Source organism: Hetaerina americana, unplaced genomic scaffold (assembly GCF_022747635.1).
Source record: "Hetaerina americana unplaced genomic scaffold, ioHetAmer1.1.p SCAF_9, whole genome shotgun sequence".
Taxonomy (NCBI): domain Eukaryota; kingdom Metazoa; phylum Arthropoda; class Insecta; order Odonata; family Calopterygidae; genus Hetaerina; species Hetaerina americana.
This window is the reverse complement of record NW_027287538.1, coordinates 50,938,711-50,966,228: the sequence shown is the minus strand read 5'-3', so window position 1 is coordinate 50,966,228 and position 27,518 is coordinate 50,938,711. Positions and strand designations below refer to the sequence as shown.

General features: G+C 40.8%; 1 protein-coding gene across 2 annotated transcripts in view; it reads right to left on the bottom strand.

Moving 5' to 3' along the window:
* LOC139698659 (homeobox protein SIX1-like) overlaps positions 1-24,517 on the bottom strand; it is a 114,818-nt gene extending 90,301 nt beyond the window's left edge. For both annotated transcript variants that reach the window (XM_071597518.1, XM_071597519.1), the window contains exon 1: positions 22,622-24,517. In XM_071597518.1, the coding sequence (XP_071453619.1) occupies positions 22,622-23,277 (656 nt within the window). In that variant the 5' untranslated portion in view covers positions 23,278-24,517. The remainder of the gene's footprint in view (positions 1-22,621) is intronic.
* Positions 24,518-27,518: the final 3,001 nt, after the last annotated feature.

Here is a 27,518-nt window from a genome sequence, read left to right as displayed (position 1 = left end):
AGATTTTAATCGCTCAGGGAACTGTGAGAAATACTTTCAAAATCATATCACAATTATCTACGGATTTTAGACGGTTTCACAGTATCAAGATCCTATGACAATAAAATTGAATTTTGACTTCATGAAATATCTGCACGGAATACAATAGGCGATCTTTACTATTGAGTTCAGAAATATATTCACCGAACATAAATGTAAAACTTCAATTATCATTTATTCATAGCCAAATCAAGTATAGTTTATTCATAGCCAAAGACACTAAAGCAGACACGAACTTCAGTTATGAAATATAATAACGGTAATAATAGTTCTTCGCAAAAGAAAGACTTCTAGGAAATAATACGTCATTAATACCCATGAAAAAGCTGGAGAACGAGGTAGAAGGTGGAGGTAAAAAATTATGAGTAAATCTCAGCATGAAGAATAGGATATCAGGTATCATTAAAAACCGAAATGAATTACGGCAGAATGATTTATGCCCCAAAGTTTTTTTTTGTCTCTAGGAAATGTCATGAATAACACTTGATAAAACATTTCGGGTTTCACGGATTGAAGAAAAAGTTCCTTTGCCACATGATAATAATTGACAAATGGTAAAAAAACAGAATAGTAACTAATTGAAGACAAAAAGAATCAAATGTTTCCTGAATAGTATGATTGCTAACTAATGCCATTACCATTCGCACGGATTTGGAGTGGATAAAGAGAGGCAGAAAATACTTATGAGGACGTAAAAAATGTTATAAAAGGTTGTAGTGGCGGTATGTAGAGGTTGACTTGTTGGTACAGCTTATAGAATGCAGTACACTTTAATGCCTGGGTCCATAGAAAACCTACCTTAATCCTGCCTGCTGCTAATAATGGTGTTGTATTGCAATTTAATAGCAACTTATTACGAGATGATACGTTGAAAGATAGATCAGGGAAGATAGCGGCTGGCATGCTGTGGAACGCATGGAATTGGCATGAATTCACAACGCTTAGAACGTAATATAGTTTGTCTTACACTATAGGTGCCGAGACTTCCAGTTAGGGCAAGGTACTTTTATAAGAAGGTCTAAGGGCCAAATAAACTCTTACAGTACACTAATACATCCGCGGCAAAAATTAGGAAAGGTCGGTGGGACCGATAAAATACCTCGAAGTAACGGAACACAAAATGGCTGACTGTTGCTGGACAAGCATTTCCCAAGGCACGAAGATCTTATCTGTATAAATTACCAACCAGTGACTCTTTCTCAGGGAATTCCGTTCTAGCTTCCTAATACGCTTTCTTTCGGTAACATTTATATCAGAGAGAATATTCACGGCCAACAATCTGTAAGGCCGGATCGAATGGTTATAATGAGGGTCGAGGGTCCGTCGACTTGGCGAACAACTCGTCCTCTGGTATCGTGTTGTAATTCATATTGGTTAATCCAATCGAGAAAATTAACGCGTGACACCACGATACACGTTCTGCTTAGCACGATTTTTTAAATGAAAAAATGTACGCCTTTCCATCCAATTATGATTCTAATTTCATTCAATCATTACAATGAAATTGGCTCATGACCCAGAGTTAAACTGGATCCTTGTGAGGCTAATCCATGCCGACGTGAAGCACGAAAGTAGGCACAAATGCGGAACATTGAGATGCTGCCTTTTAGATTCTCAGGGGGCGGGCGTTACAAAAATTTCAATTCAGAGCAAGATACATAATAAATTGTGGCGAGGAGCCCACCCAATTCGCTTAGCCTGCGTAACGAGGAGGAAACAACGAATTATCATTCTAATTAATCACATCAGCGATTCATCTCGCAAATTTACGCACATACTTACCTCGCCTTTAAGCTTGGATAAAGCATGAAAACTCTCTCTAACAAGCGGAAAATGAAACATGCATTGCTTGAGAATAGATACCATAGGCCGCCAGAGTACGAGCGTTCGCGAGTCTGTATAAAGACTGGAAACTTACCACGCGTAGCAACTGATATTATACACGCTCACACCGTTGGGTTGGGCTTTTCGCCAGGTAACCACGAACATCAGCCACGGGCGGACAATATGATCGACGCCGATATTTTAGCTAGCCAAAGACACCAATAATAAGTTTGATAATACATTCCAATCTAAAACATTCACCTGAAGAATTTTCCAACACACCTTCAAGTAATCCTGAATGAAATCTCCAGCATGTATCATTTAACTGATTGGTGCAGCTCGGAAGGAGCCGGGAAATCCAACTACAGGATACAATCCCGAGATACGGTTGCCCCAAAAATTCCTTCTCGACAGGGACCACATCCGACCGGTGTGCAACGTGGGAATTTTATTTGCGGTCTTAAAAGTCAGCATATTGCTTCGCCGAATTCTCACTCCAAGTGGAGAAAATTATGGAGACAAAATATGGGAAGCGACGTTATCATTCCTCTGTGGAAACAGTCACGTATCCTCGACTCCGATGGTGGTGACCTACTGTTCATATCCGAGCAGCACAAATATTAACTTCCCTCAGGTGTGATCCAAAGAGGTCTTAGATTAGGATCAACATAGAAAACCACATATTCCCTCATAACCAAATCCGAAAAATGCGAATTGTGCCATGGTGCAACTAAGTTTCAATTTTACTCGAATCTGCGTAATTCATGATTATCGAAGTTTCCTAAAATATTTCAATCCCCACTATTAAAATAGCCCTATTGGAGAGGTCGAAGCTGTTGTGAAATGTTCAGTGAAATTACGGCGGAAAATCAAGGAGATTGCTGATTATGATGCTATGAGTAATGGAAAATTTGGTGCAGTGAGTCTTCCATAAAAACCGTTTGGAAAAAATATTACTATCGACGTGATCTTTATTATGATTGGTTAAATAACGGCTCATGAGCGAGTTTATCTGTGAGCGAGACATTAACAGCACCGTTGCTGCAAAGTTTGTAGCTTTGTGTAGTAGTGAATTGAAGATAACAATATCTCCAGTACTAATTAAAACGAGAAAACTATACCAATGGACTTTCTCTGAAATCTATAGCGGGCAGTTTCGTTAAATTCCATGACAGATAGAATTTTTCTGTTCGACGTGTGTGAAAATTAGTCTTCACACAAATAGTCTCCGTACTGAAACCAGGACGATTTTGATCGCTCTAAAACAAGTTTCAACCATTATAAGCCTCATTATGTAATGGGTATGCTAACAACATTTAGGTTTGTTATTAGCAGCGTGCGATTGTAATTGCACACTAAGTGTAATATGCATATAGTTGTACGAACGTTACGAATACTTAAATGAAACAACGAATAAGCCAGAAGTCTTTCTGGAAACGTTTTTGTTGCACGACAGCATTGGCAAGTGAAAAATTACCACCGATTAACAATTGAAGTAATACATTTCTCGTGCAAAAAAGCTCTTTTCTCTGAATAAAACATTACGACTAATGGGATTATTCGACTTTTAACAGATAATATAATTTTGACCTGCCCACAATTTGACAGAGAACTTAAAGAGAATCTCACCGTGACCACGTAAACGGATGCCACAAAAACACAGAACTTAAAAATTCAGAATACACGATTTCCCCCTCCGCTTAGAAATGACCAAAAGAAGCCATTTTATAAATAAAATTGCAACAAAATTTGCGGAAACACTCGACAGGTGCCAGTCCTACGAACAGCCAACGGAGACAATTTTCGGCAATCCACGCCGTTCGTCAAATTGCAAAAATTATAAGGGCGATCATAAACCTCCCGAGAGAAAAAAAGCGGAATTCCCTCCATTCACCTGGCAACTATAGGATAAAAAAATGATTGCTGTTAGTTTAAGAGTTAAAATTACACGTCAAAAAACCAGAAGAGTGGTAGAATAGAAGTATTTAATCAACCAAAACCTCCGATCCCCAACGGAACCGGTTAACAATACGTATTCATCACCTGTGTGCTCGGGTGGAAGGAACCATTTTAACGATTGAGGAACCATCACGAGATGAGACCTGGAGTCTGCGCCAAACTTAATCATAATTTGGTGAGTTGGGCGCAAATGAAGCCAAAAACTAGTCGAAATCCTTACAAGAAAAAAGATATACCTGTATGATTTTCCTTGACTGTGGTATAATACGTATAGTATGATTGAAATCAAATGAACGCTTCCATTTTAATCCATCGTTTGCAAAATTTTACATTCATAAGAGATAATACACTCTTATCGGACGTCGACTCCAAAATTATGTGCTATTGGCATATGCACGTTTCATATTTTACAAAATTAAGTACTAAATATTAAAATAACTATATTTAAAAAAAAGTACTTTAAAAAAATGGGACAAAGAATTAAATCAAATCGGTATTAGTTCAACAAAACGAGGAAACAAATACATCAGATGAATCCACGAGTTAACAAAAGGGGAACACTTTCAAGAAATGGATTTACCCATTTTCAAGTTCCTGCACTGACACTTTTTGTTTTTCATCGTTTTTAAGTCAAGGTATTTCTACTCCTTAAAGAAGCTGAGTGATAGTACGGCGAATTGTCGTCGTGAGGTGTGGCGCGATAATGAGGAACTTCCACGGTTTATAAAAGAGGTGAATCCCCTTAAAACACGAGAGGAACCAGGACGCATTTGCCCGAGACACCTCGGGTAAAATGAAAAAAATGGGTAAACGATCAAGCGTCGATACCAATCTGCATCCCGGGGCAAAAAACATCTGCAACGCGTTGATGGACAAGGGAGCCTTGCTGCCGCCCCGATGTATGCCTGTCGCTTCCCTTAACAACTCTTCCGCGGCCAATCTACATAATATTTTCATTACTCCGCTCCTCCCTTGCAAAAGAGGGACGGGAAAAATGATCGGTTCCCGGAGGCTTCGGCACCCGGATCGAAGGGATTGAAGAGAGAGAGAGGGGGAGGAACCAAAAGAGGGGAAGTGGGTTGGATTGCGGCTGTGGGGCAGTCTAGGGAGCCGCCAACGCCCCCCTTCCCCATACTCCTGCTCCTCAGGGCCCGCCGAAACTCGGACCTGAATGCGTAATAGGAAGAGACGCCACTTATACATGGGATTGCCCCGGGCGGATATGTTAACGGAAGCTTCCATTCAAGTGTTTGATTTATGGCGAAATGGACGGGGGGGGAGGAAGAGAAGAGAGGGATACGGAGGGAGGGGGATGGGGAGACCGATATCAGTGTTGGGAGGAGTTCCCTAACGACAAGCACTCCCCAACACCTCATACATTTTGAAACGCGTAAACGATTATTATATTATAAACGGTCGGAATGATCGTAAAATGACCGGCCGGCTGCGGCCATTTACGATTTAAAAAGGTACCATTCTAATGTTTAAACCACATCTCTCGCCTAGTGGCTGGAGGAGGAAGCGACCGATGAATGAAGGGAAGGGAATTCGAAATCGATAAGGACACTGATTGGCAAAAATTGGCTCCATTTAATTCCTATTACACTTAATTATGTGATCACACGGCTGGGGCAATAATTCAATAGCTTTAAGAAGGATCTTAAACGACGTCCAAACTGATACTAGGAGGAAGTTCTAATAGCGACACTTTTGAGGGAGAGGGATTGAAAAGACGCCACCGAAGTGCGCCAAGCAGTCCTAATGAAAACGCAGCAGACATTTAAAAAAATCTCACACGATGAGGACTGATAAGACTCTTTCTTGATGATTGGAGAAAACTTAATTTCCTTCCCCTCTGAAAGCAGGGTTTAGTGTTTTGTCTGTGCACCAGTAATCCCACCGTAACATCAAACAATGGGCTCCTCGGAAATTAAAAAGGCATGCTTTTCTGCTTTCGAAGTTTTTAATCTTTTCGACCCAGCATATACGAGAGCAAAACGAAACCCAATTTTCGAGGAACACTTAAAGGAACCTAAGCGACTTAAAGGAATCGAGATTGCTGAAATCGAATTAATTAATCAAAACTTGCCGTGGGAGCAAAACGAACCGAAATATATGAAAATTACTCAACTCGCGTTTTTATCTTGGACGACGTTAAAATTCATTCGATCAAAATCTTAGCTTACAAAACTTGTGCGGCTTATAAGCGACACGCGAATATCACAAACTCATCATAAAAATTGTTTTTAATTCAGGGGGTTTTCCCATAGAATAACATAATGACTACTGCGGAATTGGCGTTAATCATGAAATCCCCATATGTGATTAAATGAGAAAAACAATCATTATTTATATGAGAAATCGGGTTGAACAATCAAATGCACTTCAGTTCCTTCAAATTTGTACGACCCAACATCATTAGGAAGTAAACATAATTAATCCTTATTTCTTTCACCGAGTTTACAAATGCATTGGAAGTAAATTACCGAAGATAAAATCTCGTCTGGGAATGATTAAATTCATTGCTATTAGCATATTTTATTAATTGTTCCACAATAGGTATTTTAGAAAAAGAGTAAAACTTTTATCTTTACTTGATTAAAAATCAACTATATTTCATACATTTTGAAATTATACATTTAAATCATTTTGACGTGATCCCTGAAGAGAGCAATGAATGCAGGGAACAAAAAATTAAACCCGCAATTTTTTTATTGCGATAATGATGGCAACGCGGTCACAAATTACTTAACGTCGCTGCCTTATTCTATTAAATTTCAACACCAGATACAACCCCGCACAGCCCCATTCACTTGTTTGGATCTGAAAACGGTTGACACTTGCTGATCAAAAAAGCATGGATGGATGGGCGGAGCAATCAGCAAGGTTGAATCGAAATGAAACGCTTTCGATCTCATTTGTAAACGTCTACAATGACTTCAACTGATATTCGTAAAACCTTAGATAAATTAAATGTTTTTCCTATTAAACGATTCTCCAGGTCGATGGTACTAATTCAACTTACATATTTTTATTAACTTGTGTGAGACCCTTAATCAAACGAGTGAGAAAGAGAGATGCCACACTTCAATTTCATTTGATTGCATCTAATTCAACTTACATATTTTTATTAACTTGTGTGAGACCCTTAATCAAACGAGTGAGAAAGAGAGATGCCACACTTCAATTTCATTTGATTGCATATTGAATGAAGACACACGCCGAGGTGCTTCCGCAACGAATGCCCACCTAAACCAAACCCACCAGCCAATTTAGAGAGAATCACCATGCATTATATATGTTAAAGTTTGCCCAAAAGCCACACCTTTCCTCGTTACCGCCGAAGCATTCATGGCAAGATGTATTACATTAAAATTTCCAACACGGGAGATAATTTGCCTGCCTACCGACGGCTCGACTAAGAATCGGCGTTCTCGACATAATGGCTCGTGAAGACAGGTTTAGTGGCATTAAATTACAAACCGGAAAATTATACTCAGCGATACTTAGGAAGTACCGAAATATTGAAAACTTCGCTCATCCATCAACGCTTCATCGTCACCGCGTTTACGTGCCAGGACTGGGCCAGAAATAGCAGGGGTGACGACAAAAATAAGTGATTTAATTACCTAACACGCCTGCCATTACTTTATCGGGAAATTCAGACATCCAAGAAGAACAACGGTTCTTCTTCCCACACTCGTCATATAAAAATCCAGACCTATTTAAAATTATTATATTTAATAACATTAATTGCTATAAAATTAGCACTGCGAGGTTCTCCGTTGAAAAAATATACCTATATCATTTATGGGCTCTGATGTCAATTCGAGCACGCTGAATAAAAGGCAAAGCCGAATGCGTAAAAGGATCTTGTACACCTCTCCCCACTTAGCAATTCAGGTTTCCCAAAAATTCGTTGAACGGCCTGGTACGAATTAAATATCCGCCAAGTACCTACTTGGCAGATATTTAATTCGTACTGAGTCCAATGAAAGTTTTAAACTTGGTTGGGTACGTTATATATAAAACCTTATAGCTCATAGATTCTCGGCGGATGGGTTTCCATTCCCAGAAATTTTCATAACTCCGGTGACTTTTATATACATACTCTGCCCCCCCCCCTCTATGACACGGAGCAACAAGGTGTTGAGAAAGGCTGAAAGAACCTCAAAGTCCGATAACGAGGTATTATCGCGGTAGGGACTTTCTCAGCACGTAATTACCTAGTTCTACATTTAATGTAAACGAGTAATACAAGGGGACCGAAAACTGAACCTTGGAGAACACCAGGACCTGATTTCAGAAAATTAGAACTATAAATACCTGCTTTTTGTTTGCATTTATATAGAAAATTACTATACAATTTATTATTACATATATAATGAATTCATTATTGTTATATGTATATTGCTAAGATATTATTACGTATATTCATTATTGCATTACCTTGTTCAGTGATCAACTTGGAGTATGGTCGACAGCAACGCTCATATTTCCTCAATTTTGGTTCTTGAGAGGAAAATTAAATGCCAAGTAGGAAGTTTTGCGGTACATGATGGATAAGAGAAAAATATAAACATTTGGAAGGTTAGAAAAAACTTTGACGTTTGAGAAGGGAAAATATGAATTGGTAGCTAGATTTGGGATAGCGGAAATGTTGAAATGATGAGAGAAGGAGATAATGTAATGAGGAAATCCATCGACGCAAACCAATTCTTGATGAATTATATCAATGTTATGGCATCTACAAATACATGGAAATTTATAACTTGCTATTAGCCTTCCAGAAGCTTTTGAGGATACTCGTTTTCGGCTGATATTGCAGAATGCATGCAAACCTTGTCGACTCCAATGGATTTTAGTCTTGAGCTGTCGCGTGCCAATCGAGAAGTGTTTGCTAAAACGAAGGGCGATGAGTCTTCGCGGCATACACTCATGTCTTCTAGCGTTTGTGTATGCTGTCGATTCGCATCGCGTTCCCTCAAAGTTGGCAGCTGTTCTTCTGGGAGGGAGGGGAAGGTAATGTAACCACGAGGGTCAAGGCTCGTGAAAACCGGGGAGTACGCTATGAGAGAAGCTTGACCGAAAAAAACCGTACCAATTATCGGAGAAAGGTTTTACACAAGGAACAAGAAGCCTCGGTGAAAATTAGTATGCCTAATTTCCTTACCTTTTTAAATCTACTTCCACAATAAAGGCCTCATAGGAGCGCGATTTTCGTAAACGAGAATGATGACTGAGATAATCTTTAAACTTTTCATTGGCAAAAGCCAACTGGTCAAGGAAAATTTCGATTAGCAAAATACTGGCCCTCATTTAGCTTCGCATTACCATACTGCTAACACCTAAAATTAAAATAATTTCTTAAACCTGCGTAAATTCTACGTACGTACTTTCAATCTACCATTCCTAATTGTTTCCTCCCTCTACCTTTCGAGTACTAAATATTTATCACATCTATCCCATAGTTCAGTATCCCATTGCTTCTCAATACACCTGCATTCACATAACGTCTTCGAAAACTCCAATTCACCCACAATCACATTCCTTAAGTTTTGAAGCCATGAAAGAAAATACAAGACTTGGAGAAGTGGACTTGAGGAGAATATCAAACATCAAGTGAATGGGCCGAGTAAGGAATGAGAATGTATGTACGAAACAGGGTAAACAAGAAAAGAACACTATTCATCTTGATTTAAAAAATGATCCGAAAAGGCCAAAGTATCATACCTGTTTATTCAAGGGTACTACGGTATATTAAACATGAGAAGAAACAGTGGAAGATAGTTGCAAATAATAGTTTGAACAGTGGAGGAGAGGGATGACGACGTGAGATGATCCGGATAATAGCATACTGGACATTCCTAATAGCAGCTCGAGAAGATTACTTACGACGAAGACGACCCTCACCAATGAAAACCGATCTTCCGCTTTATAATTACGTGTTTATGCTCTCTTAGAAAAGGAAGGAATGAAAGGACTGCCCTAAGATTCCCCTGACATTTCCAAAGCTTCGAAACGCCACGGACATTTCCCTGATTTCTCGAGAGTTCTGTCGCCAACCGCACGCGTGGAGCGTCGGCAGGACGAACGGACCGGAATAGAGCTTGTGGCGCGCTGAGTCCCTCCTCAGTTCCTCGCGCCATCATCATCCTTGCTGCCCCCGGTTCGCACCCTAAAAAAACCCGAAACCCCTCCGCCACCTCTCCCCCCCCAACCGCAAATAGATCGCAGCAGCCGGAGGAGCAGGGAGCATCAGCTGCGCGCCTTGGCGATCTCACGTGTTTACCCCAGGCGCCCTCCCCCCGCCCTCCATCTTCCCTTTTGCTTTCCGTGGACCGAGCTTCTCTCTCGCGGCTAGCACCCTCCCACCGCCGAGATTATTGTAGGGAAGGAAAACGTTTGGTCTAAGGATTACGGAGAAAACTACTATCGGACTCAGAACCGTGGAATTCGAAAATGTGCTTTGGTACTCCGAATATATTTCCCGTAGAACAAAATCCTTACATGCAATGGAAATACGCAGCATAGAATCATCAACGGAACTTTCGCCTCGATAGCTTTTTTGGATCAAATGGAAACAACGCACCGCTAAGTCGAAGAGCAAGGCAATAATGCACGTCCGGTCGACGACCATAATTGAAAACCCGTAATGATGACGCTCATGCCAACCTCACCGTAAATAAAGGAACATATTGAAAATACCTAGCTAAATAGTGTCTACCGATAGTTCTTTGAAATAATGAGTATTCATCAATAAAAATCAATGCATGCGTATAACCTGTATTACTGCTTCCCTCAGTTTATTTATTTATGTTACGAAACATGGAACACTTGAGTAAAAAACATTTTTGTTTGAACCTGGGAGCGAAAATTTCACTCAAGTGTTCAAAGTTCTTATGGACCATGACTATCGCTCAATTAAACTGTAACCTTCCAGTGGGGCTATGAGCATTCGACGGAGGCAGGCGGATTTTCTCGTGGTGTAGCGTCAGATTCTCCAATAGTTACCAGAAGGATAGTCACTGGTATTCGGGATTCCGTGAACCATGACAACCGAGCATTCTTAGTAGTAGTTCTTAGGGGAAGCGACAGACAGCTGAGGTCCTTTGCGCCATTAGGGATGGACAGGAAAGGATGAAGGATGGAGAGAAACCCAGCGTCGGCATTAGCCTACTCTTAACGAAAGACGCCAAGGGCAAGACGACAGCTCAACGTCACATCCGATGCATTCTATTAATACTCACTCGAAGTGTCCCCCACTAAGCACCCCAAGTAGAGATAGGGATACCACTGAAAATCTCTGTCGCCTCCTGGATTCGAACCCGGGCCCTCAGGTTGGTGCGGAGGCTAGCCTAAACGTAGAAGGCTAGCCTCCGTACCAACCCGATCCTTCGAGTATTCATGTGAGGACGTAAATAACAATCCGTTTTTGGGGTAGAGTACACGAAATCAATGACCGAGAATAAGCGAGATGGCGAATTACTTCACTGCAGAAAAAAACAGGCGGATACCCTGCCAAATCAACGATGGAATTTGAATTTTTCTCCTCGTGGTCAATTAAAAGTAACCGCATGCTAAATAAAATGAGTCCGCACGCTGAATTGCTAGTCAAAACTGTTGTCCCCTGCAGGCGATAACAGGGTGTAAAAACAAGACAAAGAATTTCAGAGAAAAATATTCGAGGATGCTTCTGCCCTAATTAAAGTTATCGACCAACTCGAAAGTCGGATTCAACATTACGAAAGAAAAAAGTCCGTATGGCCATCACAACAGCTTCACTGAGATATAAAATAATCACTTGAGGATAATTTACGAGACTTCAGAGGATTCGTAGTAAAAAGACAGACCGAGCAAAAATTATTAGATTTGAGAACTTCAGGGCGTGTGGAAAAATTTGCCCAAATGGAAGATTTTGCCCAAGGTCTGAAGGACCCAAGGGTTTTTACCAGTCCTTTGTGAAGATTGTTATGAAAGGAAACACCGGGGAAGAGTTTTAGCTACCGCTAAGGAAAGTGTGTATTTTTGAATGGACCAAAAAATAACTGACACAGTCAAAAGAAAGAATTAATGTTTCGGATATCCTCCCCTAAGCCTTTGAAACTTGCTCACTCTGACTCAAGACTCAAGGAAGGTTTCACGAATGGTCAATTCATACGAACTTTTCGAATCGGATAACGTAATTATGTCATATGGGTGATCGCAATTCGCGGCAACACTCGCGTTTCTTAAATCTAAGAAGACCAGACGTCCAGTTTCTCCCTGTGACACGTCCTCTCTCCACTCATTAACCAAGGCAGTCAAATCAAAAATGACCCCGGAATTTTGCGAGCAATAAAAACCATTGATGTATAATTTTATACATTTTCACAATATTTCTAATGATAAAATTTCTCACTTCTGTCCTACATTTCCATTACCTGATACCGAGCTTATGGCATAAGGAGTTTTCTCCGTTTTGCTTTTAAACTTACGATTTAGGTAGGTCTACCACCCAGTCAGTCATATCGGTATTGTCGTCGCACGCTGGTAGTTACGCATCCAGACAAACGATATCACAAAACGAGAAAATTGTAATCACGCGAAATGTTCTGAGTGTTGAAATAAAGGTAATTCCTCTTTCTTGGGCAAATTATTAGACGCATCCGCTTTTCGACAACCTAACATTATCGCAGATACGAACCACTGCCTGATACGCCCATTTTATGTGCACTCTTCATTCTGGGGAGTGGCATCGTCATAATTTGCAAGAAGAATAAATACGAAGTTGCTAGATAAAATAATATCGGGAGTAGATAAACTTGGTCGACTCCTAAAACACTGCATTAAGTCCCCGAGATAAAAAAATGACCTCAAAGTAAATCATAACCGCCTTTGCATTGCTAATTCAGGTGCAAATAACAATAATTCACGAAGCAACTTCGCTGACAGACAGGACTCGGTATCCACAAGTACATATATAACTTCCCACTGATATAAAATCGGTCGCGAAATCGCGAGTTCCAATTTATCAAAGTCATGGTTGACTGCCCGCATTAAGCGCGATTCCTATTCCTTTGAAGTCAACACCCATTTAACGATACATGCATACATATCAACGATTTCATATTCAATAATTTCGGTGGCTAAGAAAATTTTATTTGCCTATTTGTTTGATAATTGCAGATGTAAAATTGTCCATATTTTAAATAACGAGAGCTTTATCAATAGATATATGCACCTTAGACTGAGGGGAATGGAGAATCACACGTACCTCCCCAATGTTGCAAACTTTTGGCGAATAGAATTTCAGATGCGAATTAAAAAAGTCAATGCTTAATTAATCGTTTAAGAGATTCTTTATTGAAAAAATCAAAGAAGGGCCTCGTAAATGAACAAAAAGTACCTTACTACGTTTAACCCACGAAGGATCACGCACCCATAAGCTTAAGAACTCGACTCCCTTAATGGTAAGTTAGGAACTCAGGAATGGATTCTTCGAATCCTTTCCCAGCATTTTTTCCCCGTTCGTCGCTTTCTTTGCAGGATCAAAACAACCACTCAAAAGCTTTGAGAGGTCTGGCGCGAACGACTACTATGGTGGTGGAGCTCTGAAATACAAGGCAGCAAACGATATTTGCACGAAAGCACGTACTGGTGCTTTGAGAGGCTTTAGTTTTAAATCTTCATTTGAAAGTTGCCAGGGAAGAGATTACAAGAACCTCAAACCTCATTAAATCACTATTTTTCGCGCAAGAGCCAACAGACACGAGCACATTCATAAATTTGGCAACAACTTTTTTAAGGGAAACATTAGACTCGCACATTCCTCCCCTTTGTAAGAATAAGCCAACCTCCTATTAATTAGGATCCTGCCACTTTACTCTTCTTGTGTTTGACCTGATAAACTACTAACTACATGATTACTCGGTGCTTGAAATACCGGCAAACAAACTTTGTATTTACCAGGCAGAGCCAAACTCAAGAAACCTTAACAGTGTGCTAAAAATTTGAAATTCCATTCCACTGTCTGCTAGTTTGAATTGCCATGTAATTCGAGCAAATTCCAGGACATTACTAGGTTTCTCAGTACAGATCTTAAATTTCCCAATTCAATATGTTATTCACGCAACCATTATATCGATCGCGATTATGGAAAAATAATATGAATATTCCATTACGTAATAGAGAAACGCTAGCATGATGAACATAGTATAAGGTCATTGAAATTGTACATTAAGGGTTTAGAAGATTACCGGCGGACTCTCCATAACAGAGCATTCATTCATTAAAAAACAAACAGTGAGGTGGGCTCCGCTAAGGCAAATTTGCTGTACAAAGTGTAAAAAAAGTTTTGGTCGTAAGCATACAAAATAATCAGGGTTTTTCCATAGTTCTTTAGGAAATTTCCATATTTTCCAGATATCCAAATCTAGGACGACTCCAGGTTTTCTAGGCCCGTGGCCACATGCCACAGTTTCAAGAGGGGCCCAGAGTTGACAACGCCATGCCAGAACGCAACAATATTGCTTAACAATAAGAGTAAACATGGCAGATTCACTTATTAAGTGTGTCAAGAAGTAGAGTGATTCGTTGCTGGAGTAGCAAAGGGGTGAATCCTATGTAAATTCATCGACGAATTTAAGTATGGTGATTTAGTCTGTCACTTCAGCAAGTTTACTAGTGGCCTAAAATGTTCCGATGTAGCTTACTTCGTAATTATTGTCCTCTAACAAGGTCAGGCACAACTAGTAGATACCCCTGAGATCATTGCAGCAGTTAAAGTTGTTAAGAAGTCCCCATATTTTTACAAGTGCTTATACACTCGTACTGCACGCCATGAAGGCATAGCAAATGGTGAGTACTTTTTACATGAACTAAATAACTAGATAGAACAATTTTGTTTTCATTTAAGCCCCCCTACTATAGATTAATTCCAAATATTACAAATTTTCGATTAATATTGTCATCCTTTGGTTGATCCAATACTTTTTCAAGCCATAAGATCAGTTATTATGGTTTAGAATTGCGTGCAATTTACCTGTTTGGAAACAGGGTCTGATGCATTGGGTTTATAATTTATTTCCGGAGAGATAAACAAATCCTGTAATCATCGAAGGGACGTTTACTATTTTTTAGTCCGATAGACTGTTTCTCGCCAACAGATCCTCATAAGCTGAAACGAACTTGTGGATGTAGGCCACACATAGATTATGGATACGCTCGTGAAGCAACACTGTACGCCAACTCGGTAACTTACGACACCCCACTGTCTGTGCATTTTACTCCTCAAAGAAAGAAGTTCTCATTAAATTACCACCTTTATTTACGACACAAGAGATAATAACTCTTAGGATACACAATTTGAACAAATAGAATTTTTTTAATCCTCGGCTATTCTGCTTTCGCGTGATACCAAAAAGATTTCAATTTTCTGTTTTAAAAAATCAAACTATTTCAAATTAGCAACACTTTATATGACCTTTAACTATCGTTCGAAGTGACAGATGGGTGGAATTATTTATTGCCCTCATTTTTCTCCGGTAACTAGACTTGGAGAGTTTTGTCAAAATTACGATAAATGGTTATAGAGCAAAATGAAAACCTGTACTTACCAGCATATTTATGGCTCGGAACCTTTAGTGATCACAAATATTGAACACGAAATGGGTTCTGATGCTTTCGTATAATGATCGGTTGTTCGATGTCCGTGTTCAAATTATTCTTAGGTGTCTGGTAGTACATACAGGTTAATGGAATGCGACAGTTTCCAAAGGTATATTCATTCTTAACAGTACTTCTCACCTACCACTGTGGTCGTTCAATTGCACTTAGGAAAACCTGCTCCGGCCACCGTCTAAAACAATATTAATTGATTTTTCTGAGAACTTTAAAAGACAACACGTCTGAAGGGTAACTACATACCGACGTAAATTACTACACGGCACTTGTATCAGAGCGACCTACTCAGATAATCTAATCGAAATCTGTTATTAATTTTTTAAGTTCACTGTGAGACCATACAAAAAAACCTGCCGACATTTACTTGGTAACCTTTCATTTGCCTTTCACATATCAAAATCCAATTTGAAGCTAACATTTGCTTATAATGTCAAAACAATAAAGCGAATGCTACGCTGATTAAGAGAGAGATGTATTACCGACTAATTATTTTAAAACGATTGATCCCATGAATAATAAATGCCATGGCAGCAAGATTGTTTCTGAAGTATTTTGACGAATTAAGACGATAAAAATATAATAAATTAGTACAAACTATTGCCTAAAAAACAGCACAGATGAAAATCGAAGCATTGAATGGCAAGTAAACTATTTCGCATAAGCTTAACCCCATCGATGTGATTCTATGGGCATCGGAACGTTCTGAACACTGCAGGCAACACGATGAAAGCCTCTACTGGATCCTCGAACTTACTGCTTTGCTCTACCCTCGCCTATCAAAACCGAAGCACGCCTTAAGGGCATTCTTGGTTCATCCACGGCTATCTAACGCAACACAATTTGTCGGTTGATTTTTCCATAGAAACGCGTGCTTATAAAATGCTTAGTGAATTGTGAACGACACTTATAAATAAGAAATCTCAAACTTTATAAAACTTGTCAATTTCTTGTACATTTAGCACTCGTATCATATTGGTCCCACATATTTTTTCACGTGCAGTGAAGTCTTACCCATGGTTACACTAAGTACTCTGTTTTGAGAAATCACTGAAGAGGATTCTACTAATTTCTATAAAATACGACATCGTTAGAACCGCAAGAAGAATCAAACCTAAAATGTCTGCCAATCAATTATTTTGGAAAATAACCCTCCCAGTAAAAACAAAGCTTGGATTACCGCAACGCGATAATTACGGCTTAAAAAAATTTAATATTTGTCATGACTAGACGCTCGGCATTCAAGTCTATTTAGAAAATTTTCTGCTCCCGAATCATTACTATTTCGACCAAAATGTTTTTAAGTGGATTGACATAATTTTTTCAATACCTTGTAACAAAGGGCAAGAGTGAAGGGGACATACTTTTACGGAAGACACCCCTTGTCACGTAGCTCGTAAAAAGCGATGGGTGTCTTACTCATCCATTATTTTGTTATCAGCTTAAAAAGAACAATTCCCCCACCGCGCAATTGCGAACGATAACATCCTATCGGACATTTCCGAGCACTTCTACGTAAAAGGCTTAATTAATTGGCGGCTCATTAAAGATATTTTATTAATTCCAAATTCAATGAAAACCGCATTCGAGGCGGGCTTCGAAGAAAATGCCGAAGCACCGGGACGAGGCGTACAATTAATAATCATTACATGGGAAAACCATGTGCCGGTGGTCTCCGCGAGGAATCCACTTAATAACCCGGCTTAATTTGCCGTTGCGTCGTTCCGAGTTAAGCTTTTTTTTTACCACGCGTTCGTAGGGAGATTGGGAGAGTCGGCGTGACGACTAGGGTCATTTGTGCCACCGGCCATAGGTGATTACTGCCCGCATAGGAATTAGGGATAAAGATAGAAAAACGGCGTCGGGTCTGCCGCAACCGAAAGAACAAAACCTCGGAAACATGGAACCAATTCCTTGTGATGAAATAGGAAATTACTAAGCATGTATTTAAGAAAGAGAAGAGGGTAAGAGGGTGTCATGGAACACGGTAAGGTCTAGAAGGTCCACATGGATTGGTTACTTCTGGAGACACGATGGATTTGTTATGTACATATAACTGATGTGAAGGCGCCAAGAGGAAGACTAACAGACAATTGCGTAGGCAAAATAAGGAAAAATGACAAAAGAAGAGCAATCAGAGGGTTAAGGAGTTGGTATCAGAAAGTGAGCGAGCCGCTGAGAAAGAGCTTCTCTTCGATATGAAGATAGCATCCCTTAAGGGTCCACAGTTTCAATACCCTTCGCGAAGACGAGATCAAATATCTATAAAGTTGAAATTGAGCACCATTCCCACCCGAGTTACGATCAATTATCTCCGAGAAATCAGTGTTAACCAGCAACCGAAGAGTATTATAGATACGTACATTAGTTTCTCCCGTTCGACCACCAAAAAAGAATAACTGTCGCGCTGGCAAAAAAAATAAGCGATAAATAATCTCTAACAAAATACATAAAAATGCCACATACATACGAACCGGTAAAAATTCTGCCTCCGATTATCATTCTCCACAAAAATGTGATTTACTACTCGAGAGATTGCGCGAGGGTAACCTCAACACCTTGATCGCCGACCGAAAAAGCCCATTTTCCCGTACAGTACTTATTTGTTCGTAAAAATTATGGTTTTCTGCTCTTTATGTCAGCGGTATTCGGGGAAACCTTTTGTTCGATTCGCCCCCATGGTCGTTTTGAAAAGGGTTGATGACAGATAAATGACGGCTTGAGGAGTGGGGGCACGGAGGGGGAAAGATTAAGGCTCCCATTTGCCTGTCAGCGGCTCCTTAAGGAATTAGCGATTGGTTCTCAACGGAGATACTACGGGACTTGCAAGACAAGAATCAAGGGGCCACTGTGCTGACGACATGACTACGCCTGAGAAAAACAAATAATACTAATTCCCTACATTGATAGGATTTTGCAAAAGCAGCCGTTAATAAGTGTCTGATAAATAAGTTCTGTGGAGGAATATCACATTAAAATAGAGAGTGGACACAGTAATAGGTGAAAGGCTTTCTCCAAAGCTGTGCCACCAACTTACAAATGGTGCTGAAATAAGATCCTAAATACAGGCCTAGGCATAAAGCTGAATGTTAGTATATTAGTTTTAAGATAAAAAATCGATACACACTTTCAAGTGGTTAAAATGAAGTGAATGAATTATATGAGGAATCGTTCTTCCTACTTTAATAATTAACGTTTATTGGAGTCGGCGCTTTTTCATTTAAAGCCATATAATGTACGCTCCTCGTAAATCGTCATTGCTCTCAAACATCGCTATTGAAGGGAAATTCACTACGCGACTGATTACAGATTTTAGTACCGCCCTTATTAATATCTCATTACATCGTATTTTTCACATTAAGTTCATTCCGTCTTATTCAAGGACAATGCCTGCAAAATTTATCAAATGATAAGAGTTTTCTGACAGTTTCTATGAAGCAAACAAATTTATTTCGATGTAAAGCTGCTAAATTTAATGATAGAATGGCCCGCACTACGTAGGCAAACAAGCTAGTAGCAAAAAATCTCTAACGGCCCTAGGAATATTGAAACACAGATATTAACCATAAATTTGCCGAGGAAGTGTAGAGACGAATAGCAATTGGATGCTCGAAAATGTGCGAAATTACGAGTGTTGACAACCGTTTCAATTCCTAAAATATAAAATCGTACTGAGTTGGAGTAGGTACTAAAAACAGTAACGTTCCCATAAAAAAATAATTGGAATCCTAAGTTATTATCGAGTAAATTACCTACACATTTATACACACAAACCGCCCACCAACGCTTCGCCATCATATCAGAAAGTCATATCGTATGAGTACATGGATGTAAAATTATTTACCCCTCCTTCACAACTCGATGGGTATACTAATAGGATGGGATGGGTCGGGCGTCTACCGATTCAGGGTTCAAAGAATGGTGTCTCAGAGGACAAAGAGCAAACCGGGAAAAGTGATTTTTCAGAGTATCAAATTTCTTCATATGAAATAACACCAACCACCAGGTTAGAGAGAAGCAAACTTTAATTAATTTCTATGGCGCATCGAGGAAAATTGTAACATTATCGCAAATGACACACCGCAGATTACTGAACGGAATGGGTCTTTTTTTGTCTCTTTTATTCATATATCTATATGAAAGTTTTCGATTCCAAAGATTCATGATCAAGTTAAAACATCCGCCCGGATCGTTACATCCCGTCCCCACTTCCAGACGGAATCTTTTGAAGCGATCGCAAAAGTAGAGTTACGATCACAGAAGAGGAGACTTCTCACTTAAGGATACTTTCAAAAGTGGAAAACGATTTAACTATCCACTTCATCATGAAAACTTGAATAATTCGATAGTGGCTAGCTGCGAGACTGGGAATGTATCTCTTCTGTCTCTAAGAAAACGTTCTGAATAAACTGTTGCCACGGATATTAAATTTTCATAACATTCTTTTTTGGAGTACTGTTATAATTATATTATTAAATAAATGAATTAAAAGATATAAAATATTTTTTTGCGATGAAATGCTTCCTAATATCGAAATGATACACTAAAAGATTATCCTACAAGTTCCGCCAAAGAAAACGCACACTGTGTAAAGGTCAATAATGGCAGCACTGTAAACATTAATGGAAGCAGACGAACAATACTACAGCTAATTTAATTGGTGAAGCGCACCAGTAAACGAACTGTTTAATATTCAAACAAAATGATTCGAGCTTTCGAAAGTAGGTATCTCATGAAATCCAAGGTGATAATTTTTTCTTGAATTTATCATTTCCACAGTTTGTCTCTTCTCGCCTCACATTCTCTCCTAAGAGAATTGTGATGCACAAAAATATCTTAGGCTCATGGTAAGGCGAAGATTTTACGTTTTCAACCCATCTGGGAGGCATTGGACAGAGGCGGGGCATCATTTCCTTTCATAATGACCTCCAAAATATCTCCTCAAAATAGACGAAGAAAATAACCGACCAGGGCAAAAAATGGTCCATCGTTACAACTTAATTATCCTTTCATTCATCCATTTCTCTCGCTAAGACATTAGCGAGATCACCTTCGTGAGCCCCGTAACCTTTCGCGTACAACGAAGGTGACGGGTCATTTATTTTCAATTGAACCAACTCATTCCCACTTTCAGTATAAGTGCACAAAATAAGAAAATTATATCAGGTCTCTTGCTAGAATTAGCAAATCCTACAATTACGGTTATCACAGACTGGGCGAGTGGTTATGGAGATCAAGACTTCAATAAAAACAGCGAGTACATAAAATGGGAGGTCATGACGATCAAGATGGGTCTTAAGATTCTTCTGAGCAAGATATTATGTAATTTCTTCGGGATGCTCGTGAATGCATACATTGTCACAACAAAAGTTGTTGCCGATGAATACAAAAGAGACCCATTATTCTAAATAAAGTTATTTCAATTAATTCCAAAACTCGAACTATCTATTGAAAAAAAAGGCCCCAAAAGAAACTCGAGATTATTTTGTAGAACCTCATTGTTAGGTTACCATTATTGTTAGGTTTATGGCGCAAAGACTATCGCTTTGGCTAGCATACAGCTGAAGGAAATTCAAATAATAACACAAACATGACACATTGGACAGCGAAAAATACAAATGAGTGCCTAGGGGCGCCAATTATTAATTTATTTGAAACTACTTCGCAACGCTAATTACAGATTCATAGCTCCTAAGTCAATTTTATCTCTAGAATGCAGGCTATTATTTTTATCAACGAATTAGAATATATGAATGCATTACCGCTGAATGAACAATGTACAATTACTTGTCTAGTTCCAAGGAATGCAAGAGTTATCTACAGTGTAGTGTCTGAAGTATGGTCTCATGCTAAAATTCATGACGTACTAGATTTACTTGTGCACGAGCGCTTCGTAAAAGAGTATTATCAAACTTCCAGCTACTATGCATTCCTTATAAAGACCATTTTGTGAATCCGAGAGCCATCAATCATTTACTATTTATTTTCATTGGATCACAAAAGTTTCTAGATAATAAGAAATAGACAATTTGAAAACATGTTGCTCATAATTAAGCTTTTAAAAATAAAATGCTCACCCTTCTAGGGCTCAAGTATTAAATAAGCCTTCGAAAGTACAATGCGAAGTCGTTACCTTTGTAATATATTACCCCACACCTGATTCATATTAGTATTAGCGACAGTCAGTTGCTTGTGTATAAAAGCGGTTACAGTTATACCAATCGCTTTATTAAGACTTGATTGACTTCATATTTTCTCAAAGTCGGAGAAATTTGAATATGCTCGTAGGTTAGATTGATACCCATGTTAGGTATGAAATTAAAATTTAAGGAAGCACCAATAAGATAAGAAAACGACAAACCTCCGTTTTAAGTAGGATAAACTGATTCAATCGTTTCAGTTGGCTTGTGTATAGCCCAATGCGCTTATTAATAACGGCATTCCACACTTTTATAAGATTGAACAAGAAAACTTAACTAAAAATTTTTATAAGTACGCTGCAAATTATGAAAGGGAATATAAACGACAGGTGAGCGAAGAAACCCCGAGGCAACGACGAAGTAAGTGGAATTTGAAGAATTTAAAACATTTAGGATTATAATTAAGGCAATATTAGCCTGAATACAAACAAGCAACCACTTCGATATTGCGATACAGCGACCCTTATCACGAACCCTGGGGGATTACGTTTTTTGGGCCCTCTTTCCCCTTCCAGTGTTTTATTTTGGGGCAAATCCACTATCAACACCTTCGTATCCCCCCTTACAAGGATTGACCTATAGGGTTCCCCTAAGGCCTTAGGGAGGTTTTTGTTAACGTGACTCGCAAGTAAAACTGCAAAGACTCCTCAAAATGAATGGGTACGTAGTGTTTCCATGAAAATGAAGTACAGTTTCATTGAGTCTCTCGTCAAATTTAAATTGGTGCGTAACCTATGATGAAGGTAAATCAACCATTACATTCTTTTCATTAGGATTTAAATAAATAGAAGCACAATATTCAAACTGTTACTGGTATTTCGAAAGCAATAACACCTGCACTTGAATTGAGCGTGGGGAGTCCCGATGAATTAGCAACATTAGGGATCCCCTTGATGGATCACGCATCATTTTAAAAAAAAGTGTCACAGATAACTCACCCGTCCTTCTGCTCCGCTGCCCTGTCCCTCTGCCTCCGGTTCTTGAACCAGTTGCTGACCTGCGTCGTGGTGAGTCCGGTGGCTTCGGCCAACTCCCTCTTTTCCCTGGGCGAAGGGTAAGGGTTGTGTGCATACCACTCCCTCAGGACGGACCTCGACTTCTCCTTGAAGCAATAGGACGTCTCCTCTCCATCCCATATGGTCCTCGGAAGCGGGAACTTCCTCCTCACCCGATACTTGCCAACGGCTCCAAGCGGCCGACCCCTCAGCTTCTCCGCCTCCACGTAGTGGGCCTTCAGCCATAGGGCCTGCAGCTTGGGATGGTTGTGCGGGGAAAACGGGTGCCCCTCTAGGATCCTGTACAGCTCCTTGAAGTTGCCCCTGTGAAAGGACACGATGGCCTTGGCTTTTAGCACGCTCTCATTCTTGTGAAGCTTCTCGCAGGCCGGCAGGGACCAGAGGAATCGACCGAGCCTCTCAACGTTCCCTGACTGTTGAAGGACCTCGCACACGCACGCCACCTGCTCCTGCGTGAACCCGAAGGAAGGCAGGATGGCCCCCCCCGCGGGTCCACCTCCCCCCAGGGGCGAGTGCGGGGGTCCGGCTCCCATCAGGGCGGACCCCGCGCCGTCTGAGGGCGGCGGGGCGACAAGCATGGCGGCGGCAGTCCTCTGCGCGGGAGCGGAGGCCACGGCTGAAGGGGAGAACGGGGAACCGACGAGGCAGTGGCCGAGGTGGTGCGAGGCCGGGGGCGGCGGGGACGGGAACACGGGCGTGGGCCTCTGCACCACCGTGGCGCCGCCCAGGTGTCGGTGTTGCTGCTGATGATGATGTTGGTGGTGGTGGTGATAGGACGAGGCGATAGCCGTTTGTGTCAGTGGTGGGGGGGCGCCCTGGCCGCCTGGAGGGTTAGGTGGCGGGGGGCGCACCCCGGCTACCTCCTCAGTGGCGGCCGGGAAGGAATGCTGCTGCGCCGCGAAGCATTCGGGGAACGACGGAGGAGCCAACGCAGAGCCGGGAACGAACACAGCGGCGGATTTTCGGCGCCCGGAGGCGGCGTGTTACCCCGGAAGGGGTGTTCAAATTCACTTCGCCGGGAATTCGGCCGGGGGATTGAGTGTCCCCGCTCCGGGTTATCTTCGAAAAGGAGACGAACAGGGGAAATAAAATTAACCGAAAGCCTTATCTGCCACCTCCCGCCCCTAAGGACAACCGTGTAAAATATCGTGGAGCTCTGAAACGATTTTTTCTTCCTTATAAACCGAAGCGCGATTACCTTGAAGTTTCTCTCTCCCAGATTTGCTTGGTACGGCTCTTTTGGCTTGTCGTATCTGGTGAACTTAACCGGTCTTCAGAAATTAATAATTTAATAAATAACACCGCTATCCCAGAAGTAGTCTTTCTCTCTCTTGGCGGATGTGATTAGGCCTTCGTGAGTATCAGGAAAATTAACTTTTAACAGCTTCCCCTCTTCTTGCCTACACATACGTCTATAATCTATTATCTGATCACTGCATCCAGCAGCATGTAGACTATCTCATCCGCTCTCCTTCTGGTGCGTGGGCAGGGGCGGCAAGGTCCGTTCATCACTCGAAGAAAGGGTCCACCCCGGACGATATAAGAGGTCGTCTAGGGCTCGCGCACACACCACACACAGGCACACACAGACGCGGCAGGAGGGGGTAGGGCGAGAGTCCGGGCAAGACGTTTTCGGACAGAAGAGGAAAGAATTTTCGGTCGAAACGAGAGGAAAGAACGGTTCCTCTCGCTGGAAAGTCAGTTACAATGTCTTCGACGACGTCAACAATCGACGGCACAAAACACGCAGAAACAATAGAGATCACACGCGCGCTCTCGCGTCCACTCACGAACCTCACGACGCTCAACTCCGGAGTGCGAGAGGAACCTCGACGAATTGATGCCAGGACGATCGTTCTGCCACCGGACGGGAAGCGAGGGGGGCTCGCTACACGGACGAGAGAGAGATCCCGCCCCTTCCCCCACTACCCCTCTACGTAAGCCCCTCCCCCCATGCTCCGCCACCCCAGACCCTATATCTTCACCCCCCTTCCCCTCAACCCGTCAACGTCGCAGATATTTTTTTAGTTTCAACCCAAACCTCTCTCTCTCTATCTTTCCCCCTAAACAACATCCCCACCAAGGGTTTCCCTCAAACCCCTTTCCCGACTTCCAACCCCTTCTCCTTTCAATTCCCCACCCCGATAAACCCTCCACGACTGAGAGAGAGAGCATGAAAACTTTGCGGGATATTTTCCCTCCGTCTGATTGGTGAGCGAGGGGGGAGTGGCGGGCGGTGGAGACGCCCGTCGCCATGGCGACCAACTCGACCGCCTGAAATCTAAACCAGGTAGGGGCGGAGCCGGTGGGGTCAGGAGGCGGGGTCTATCAGGGACTCGGGGAGGAGAGAGGGAAAGAGAGAGAGAGAGAGCGGAGATAGAGAGAGAAAGAAAGAAAGGACAGAAACGTACGCACACCCTCTCGAACGTATGCATGAGAGAGATATGCGTGTGTGTGTGTGTAGGGGGGAGGGTATTTTCTTTCGTCGGCTCGGCGATAGGGCGCAGCACCTGTAGGCTTCTTCGCACCTTCAGAAAGGAGAAGGGGGATTAGCTTATATAAAAGCGCACCTGCGAAGAGGCATGGGCCGAAGAGGCGAACAGACATGTCTCTTCCTTTAATTAAAACCGAAGTTCATCAAAGGAGGGCCGAATAATTCACGTCCCGCTAATTGTGCTGGTCTGAGGGACCTTTTCGGGGAACCTCTCACTATCATGTGTTTAATTTATATTAACACCATGACATAAAATCGTTGAGCAAAATAAAACTAATAAGAGTCTATTACGGTACGATGATACGGGAGAGAGAACACGTGAACTAAAGAGACTTTAGTTTTATTATGATTGAGTTCAGGCTCACTCCAGCCGTTAATCTCCCTGAGACGTTACGACACATTGCTGACCATTCGGGAACTAGATTGAACGCTAATTACTCGAGTAAATGGAAAGCGTTTCATATTTTGGCACACTTGGCGTTGTTATTCAGGATACCAGCCGCTCCAATGGCGGATTATCATCTCTCAAGCTTTTGGGGGTGCCATGAATGCGAATTTCTCTTAGGCAGTTTTTTTGACACAGTTAAAGGTTATAATTTCACTACAAAACGGCAAGCCACCTGCCCTGAAATTCTATCTAAATGAAATCACAAACGGCTTGCAAGTACATTTTACTTTTTAAGGTAGATTCGAGTAGGTTAATGGTACCTGAAAGTCATACGAGTTACAAAAGTGCAATAATTTATTACGAATGACTTTAACGTACAATTGCTTAAAAAGATTTTACCATTGAGCCATTGAAGTATTCGCCAGATGAGAGAGGGGCAAATCAGCCTCAAAATTCATGAAAAATTATTTTGAAGCAGTGTTTAGTAAAATAAAAAATAATATAGAGCAGAGTGTGAATTGAGAACAGAAGCGGCGGAATTGAAGAGGGACTTTTTGTAGTGTCCGATGGCAGGTTGCGGTTTTTGTCAGGAAAGGTAAGTAAATGTAATGTTGTTACAATCGTGTAGGCTGTGTCCATCCACAACCTTCCTGAAACTGTAGAATACCAATTGTGATGGAAAGCTGCTGCTCACATAAAATTACACATGCATTAGGAATATATTGCACCCACACACACACACACACACATACACACACACACACATATATATATATATATATATATATATATATATATATATATATATATATATATATATATATATATATATATATAACATTTGGACGGCATATTATAGCACAAAAATAAAATAGATACAACGTAAAAGGACACTCACATTTCAGAAAGTTCAAACTTTCGGCCTTGTTCAGGTCAGACTCACCTGAAAGCTTAAACTTCCTGAAATATACACATATACAGGTGTATAATACACATACAACCATATATATACCCCTGTATGAGTGTATAAACTCGTCATTACGATTGGCTGATATCTCATAGCAGGAGATCCGAGAAAACACATCAAATTTGTAGTTAGGCTTATTGACAAGGAAATAGTAACTTAATATGAAATTATAATTGCAAAGGAGGAATTTTAGAAGCACGAGGACTGTAAAAACACCAGAACTTTAGCACAGAGAAATGGAGTTTAAAAGTTTCCCTTCCTGGAATCTACCATCGCCATGGGTGGCTACGTAATTTACATCTCCCCATCCCGATTCCGGAACACATTCTTCCACTCTCAACCACTCCTCTTATTTGACAGAGCCTATACAGTGCATCAGAACTTTCATCGCCCTGATTATACCTATATATTTAACTTAAGCTTAACAATGTTAAGAAAAGTATTGATTCCATTCATACCAAGAGAATTGGATGATTTTATGCCCTCTCTACTGTGTGTTTACGCATGTGAATATTTTTAATGGCCATTTCAGTTGATCAGAAGGCGATTACATGCCTTCAAATTTCCTCAGAATATTCTTTTCCTAATGACGAACCTGCTTTAGGAAATAGTATCAACTTGCCGCTCTGAAGCATAAAATTTGCAAACATTCATCACTGCAGACAAATTTAGCATGTTTTTTCACCCAGTACTGAGCCTCTCAACGGCGGGTGAGATTCAAACATCAGGGTAATAAGGTTAGATCCTTTCTCTTTACCACCTATGGTCTCACTGATCCTGTGTTTGTCTTTCATGTGTTTCTATCCATTTTCCTTACCTATCTATGCATGTGAATAAGTGCTCGCCATTTGTTGAGTTTTCATCCTTAAAAGACGTCCTTAAATGCATATGCAGATATGTGCAAAATCTTCAGTTTTTTGGAAGGGTGAATTCCAATGTTCTGCTACTAACATCCTCTGGAAGCCAATAT